This window comes from Emys orbicularis, chromosome 10, assembly GCF_028017835.1.
Source record: "Emys orbicularis isolate rEmyOrb1 chromosome 10, rEmyOrb1.hap1, whole genome shotgun sequence".
Taxonomy (NCBI): Eukaryota; Metazoa; Chordata; order Testudines; family Emydidae; genus Emys; species Emys orbicularis.
The window spans coordinates 39,656,755-39,662,754 of record NC_088692.1 but is presented as its reverse complement, the minus strand read 5'-3'; the positions used below and the strand labels follow the sequence as shown (position 1 = coordinate 39,662,754).

Here is a 6,000-nt window from a genome sequence, read left to right as displayed (position 1 = left end):
TGTAGTGGAGGAAGTTTTATTTGGAAACATTGTATAACTGCAAAACCCAACACTGGGTGCACGACTGATGCCAGAGCATAAATTTTACTACTGGAAACATGGGAGTGTTGGACATTTGCTGTATAAGTAAAAGACAAACAATTCTCACACTCCAATACCAGGACGCTATAGCAATCTTTAGAATCGAGTTACATCCAAGGAATTCTCTGCACTTACAATTAACCCCACAGTGCAATAATCTACATATATATGATTAATATATATAGCATGGGAAATTGAAGATTCTTGCTCCATAATGTATGAACATGTCAAGTCTTTTATAAATAAACATCCAGTGAAGAGAAAAATTACATTTCTAGTTCCTATTTATACATAAAGTACTCTAAATGGCAAATGGGTGGAAAGTTGCACATAGGCCACGCCAAACCCTGAAGCAGGTTTTGGGCAGCCCATCCAGTTTAATATTGAAGTACACACAGGACAGACAAGTCACTAACATTCATTGCGCATTTACAAGAGATCCACTACCAAATTAAGACAACTGTACACATTGTTGAGAAATCATTTTCATTCTCGAGCTTGTTTGTTTTAAATGTGGGTTTGTTTGTTTAATTCTTTACATCATACTCTGGTGTTTACTTTGTGGAAAGGATCAGGGCAACAATGAGGCCATAGAGACCCAAGACTTCAGCGAAGATCAAGATCAGGATCATTCCCACGAATAACCTGGGCTGCTGTGCTGTCCCCCGTACACCTGCATCACCTACAATGCCAATGGCAAAGCCAGCAGCCAGACCACTGAGGCCCACACTCAAGCCAGCACCCAGCTGAAGGAAGCTCCTGTAGATCAAGGATGAGACAAGTTTAGTGATGAATGATAAATCTCAAGTTTAAGGGCTGGGTCAAAAAAGGTAACTGCCATTTCTCTGCAGAAACAGCACTTCCACCACCACTTTTGAAGGGGAAACCACACCCTCCTAAAGGGATAGATATTCCATCACAACCTCAGCAGGGAACTTCCCAACTGTACACCTAGCTTTGTCTCCCACTACACATGTGGGTGTAGTCTTGGAAGACGACGGATGTTGAACATAGTTGGGAATCTCATGTTCAGGGTTGGTTTTTTTTTTGGCGCAGACCCTGACAGGACATCAAGCCCATATACTATCTAGAAGCATGCTTCTGAAAGAGCATTAGTAATTTAGTCAGTTCCAAATACTGGCAGCACATGAAGCTATGTAAGAATCAAACTGTCCATTAAACATTCAAGGCTCTGGCAACTATAGCTGTGCATGTGTTTTCTAGGCAGTTAATGTGTACTGTAAGGAGTCATTTTGGTATTAAGTTCTATTCCAATATAAGTGTTTGCCATACTGTGCTGCACAGATAGAATAATTCAGAGGAAAAAGTTGTAATTCCATTTGTCAGGACACCTGGCGTGGCCAACTCCCAAGAATAAAGGTAGAGCATAATTTCACTTTCTACTGATGGACAGCATAGCACAGTAACTCCTGTATTGTGATGCAGTCATTCCTAGAATCAAGGGGTTTAACACTATCACACTGGACAGTTGAGGACTGCCAGTCCCTCTAACTTGCAGAGAGATGGTTTCCCAAACTAAGAGTGCTTAAACAGATTCCTAATTTGTTAGGGCAGAAGAGTTGCCACTTGATAGGGGACCTGCCTTCATTTCAGGATCTGAAGATCTGTCCGCTTGTGTTACCCAGTTAGGATTAAGACATATTTTAGTGGTCCTTAATAGGACAGACATTTTAGGAAGTTACAGAATTACAGGTGTTACTGCCATATTAAGCCAGTCTATTGGGCTGTCAGTTATTATTGCAGGCTGCCAAGTCTTAGGCTAGTTCCAGCCCTTCTCAGGAAGCTTGGAAGAGATTGGATTTTAGACTGCTCCAGGTGCAAAAAAGGCAACTGTTGAGGTTAGCATAGCTAAAGGATTATTTACCAACATGCTGGCATGCTTGGAAATAAGCAGTAACTTGCCTAATTAAGTTAGCACACCTTGTAAAGGGTATGGATTTTAAATAGTCTTTGTTCAATCAGGAGCTGTACCATAAACCGGGACTGTTTAAGTTCTTCTCACTGGCTGATGACCCCTTTCTTGAACTGCTTATGGGCCATAGTGGGACAGCTTTAAATGCCAGTTATATATGAAGAGAAACAGAATGGCAAGGTTGTATGACCATGTATTGAAGCTCTCCATTTTGCATGATGCACTGAGTTCCTAATAGGACAGTGGATCTGAACTTTGGACCCAATTGTTACAGAATTACAAGCTATTCTATAGCTATAAAATGCTCTCTAGGTACTTCACTGCCCATATCACCACAGATTCCAAGTACTCCATAGTAAATGGCTTCTCTGCAGTAGCGTTTAAGTGGTACCTAGTCATTTGACAAGGGTCAAGAGTTTCAGGTTAACACTCCCAACACTGCTATTGACAGGTGTAGCAAAAACTTACTTGAATAGTGTGATGCCAGGTGCAAGGGAGTTGGCAATAAGGACTGCCACTACCAGGCCATAGATAGCTATAATACCCGCCATGACAACAGGGATGATTGACTTCATGATCAGTTCAGGCCTCATGACAGACATGGCTGCAATACCTGTGCCACTCTTTGCTGTTCCATAAGCAGCTCCCAAGGCTGGAAGAGAGGAAAACAATGTTAGTGGTATCCCTACTAGACCATATGCACTTATGAGAGCATGGTTTTCTATACTATTGTACCCTGTTAAGTTGCACAGGGCTTTGCTAGTAGGTAAACTGGCACCAGCTTCAGAAAATATTTCCCTGATCTCCCATTTGGTGGGGAATGCTGAAGTAAGAATGACTTGCTCAAGGCAACAGTAAGATTAGACTTCTTCCAAATTGAGCCTGTTCTACCCAACACACACTGTAGCTAGGCTATGAGGCTAGCTAGTATATGCTTGGGACATCAGGCTGTGTTATCTGGAAACTGCTATTTCCTACATTTAAGATGGTCTAGTTACAGGGCACTGGCTCAAACAATGGGCATAATCAGTGTTCTGTTCCCTTTGATTTACTGTTTAACTTAGCATCTCTAGAATTAGGAGATCACCATGCCCAAGGTTTGAATCAATGTCTCCTCCACAGTGCATTTAGTCAGGCTACCAGCCTTCACCCCAAGCAATGACAGTGAATTAAATCTCCCAGCAACTACAATTGAGCCTGTGTTGAGTTAACAAGCAGCAGTAAATCATCTCAGAGACCTCACTGTATGGTCATTGAAACCTGATGGTTAAACAGGTTTGGATGAGGTTTCAGTAGAAGGGCATTAGGAAGAAGTTACAGGTGCTACACATCTATAATTACTTACGTGTGTCTAGGAAGGCACTTAAGATTAATGCCAGAGGCATACTAAAAAGTATCCTGTGTAGCTTTATGGCTTGAAAACTTTGTAGACACCCTTCCTCTTCAGGATTTTCAACTGCCATATTGTATTTCCCCTTTACAGAGGAGTAGTCTTCAGATGTTTCAACAGTGCATACAATTGAAGAGTCCAACCCACACTGCGGGAAAGTTAACTTAGCTAATTCACATTAGACTATTGCACTCAATTTTAAAACTTGCCCAAGTATGATGATCTGGATCTCTGCTAAGGGGAAGCTTATTGCAAGTCAGGGTGTTATCTGCATTGCCCCAGAGACATCTGTTCAGAGAAGTGAAACTGCACTACAAGTGTTTACACAGGCTGATGCAACTGAAGCACAGTTGTGCTTAGAAGTTTAAGGATTTTTATGGTTTCCCTCTTGAAGTGAGAAACTGTTATAGAGCAAGTGTCTGCAACGGCAGTCTATTTGTACAGAGGCTTGTAGGAATCCCATGCTGTTAACAAACAAGAAACAGTTGCTGTCTAGGTAACTGTTCACTATTTAAAATTCCCTGACTGATTCAGGTTGCCTTACATCTCTTCCTTGTCAGGTGCTGACAGCTGTTGGTTCTTTTTACTGCTGTTCGGTTAAGTGCAAATAGTTATTCAAAAAGACAATCCATGGGGTAATAAGATGCAAATGTGGGACATCTTCCTGGTATTCACTTAGTGCCTTGGTAAGTCCATGATTCTGGGTTAGGCCTCCCCACACTCCAGCTTTTTGTTGACTCTTGACAAACTAACGTAGGAGCTTCTCAGGACATTGTGATCTCAGTACTACAGAGCTTCCGAATAAAGGACTTCAAATAAAGCACTTTTCTACTTTTAGAGAGCTGGTACTTTAGTGAAATTCTTCATGCTTCAGTGTAGAGGCAGGTTTAGGCAACAGCTATGCTGTAGAGTGGTTCAATACTTCAAGAAGGCCAGTGAGTTGTTACAAGAACATCTTTCACATTGGTCATTAGAAGGAAGTTCTACTTTATTCTTTGCAATATCATTTCTTACAAATTACAGAAGTGTCAACTGAAGCCCTGGGCTGAATTTATCATGGTAAGTATACAAGTTGACAAAGGAGTGGTTTTGTTAAAGATCTAGTTTTGAAGAGTCCATGTAGTCTACAGTAATTTGGTTCATACCATCTTTTACAGTCTGTAAGGCATAACCTACAACTTCAAATAACGCCAAGTTTAATTATGTAATATCCAAAAGGAATTGGCCCCAACAGTCTCAACTAAGTTTGTGCCTTCTACCAGCAAACTCAGAAAGATACTATAGTCCATAAGGGCTGGATGCCAAGCTGAAGTCTGATTAGGAAAACACCAGGCAACTCGACATTATTAACTTGTTCAGCCTTTGCTTCCAAATTCCTCATCACTGCATTTGACATTCTTGGTTTAGCAAGCATCAATACTCCTAGAAGTGTTCTAGGCAGGCTATAAGATGAACCTTGAGTCTTGCTGGGCATTGAGTCCAAGATTTAGGTACTGTCCTAAAAAGATATGCTCTAGTAATTTTGGGGAAGTTCTACGGCCTGCATTATAAAGCTCGGGACCATTTGATCCTATAGTGTAACTGACCTTTGAATCTATGATTGTTGGTTCCTGATAGACCCAGACAGCTATACCACCACTTCTTAACATTTGTATTTTATACAAGAAGTCAGCTATATTGTAACTAGTTACTTACCAGACTCAGACATGTAAATTCTGACCTTCCCCTACCCAGGCATAGGTGTAATAGGTTTTTGCTTCAAACTTCAAATCATAGTTACACCACTAGGTTTCTAGTTGCCTTAGGATACAATCTGAGAGCCTTAAAATTAATGCATTTCTAGAACCATGCTGTGTTATGATTTTAGGATACATTCCCCCCGATGAAAATACTTTGATGTAGCTATTTTGCAGGAGCATGGAGAAGAGAAGCACTGACAGGGAGTCAAAGGTTTCTGTTAGTTTCAACCTGCTAACAAGATCAGTTAACATGCCATATTGTAATCACAGAAGCACTAAAGAACCCTCTCATGTGAGTATTTAAGCATGTTATTGTATGAAGTTGTGCTTTTGAAAAGTATGGTTTTTTTAGTTATATGGACAGGAACTAGTCAGTTTCTTGCTACTGTAGTTATAGGTGGATATAAGGGGTTTAGATTTAATCAGCCCTTGGCAGGTAATAGGAAAATTCTACACTGGTAGGTTGTAGTAAGCTAGAGTATTTAGTTTAGTGTATTCAAAACTGGATTCTGATTTTGGCACACCTTAGGAGATGGCACAACTTTCTGCTGAGACTGAGAAAGTAAGAACAGCTATATTAGGTCAGACCAATAGTCCAGCTAGCCCCAGTATCCTGACAGTGGCCAGTGCCAGGTGCTTCAGAGGGAGTGAACAGAACAAGGTAGTTATCAAGTGATCCATCCCCTAGTCTTAGCTTCTGGGCATCAGAGGTTGAGACGTAGAGCATAGGGTTGTGTCCCTAAGCATCTTGGCTAATAGCCACTGATGGACATATTCTTCATAGACTTAGGTTTATAAAAAAAAAAACTAGCTACTTTTTGGCCTTCACAACATCCCCTGGCAATGAGTTCCACAAG

The 6,000-nt window shown here is 41.0% G+C and overlaps 1 protein-coding gene across 1 annotated transcript in view; it reads right to left on the bottom strand.

Moving 5' to 3' along the window:
- ATP6V0C (ATPase H+ transporting V0 subunit c) overlaps positions 1–6,000 on the bottom strand; it is a 29,683-nt gene continuing 23,683 nt past the window's right edge. The window contains exons 2-3 of the mRNA XM_065412025.1: positions 2,483–2,666; positions 1–840 (exon numbers count right to left, since the gene is read on the bottom strand). Of these exons, the coding sequence (XP_065268097.1) occupies positions 636–840; positions 2,483–2,666 (389 nt within the window). The 3' untranslated portion in view covers positions 1–635. The remainder of the gene's footprint in view (positions 841–2,482; positions 2,667–6,000) is intronic.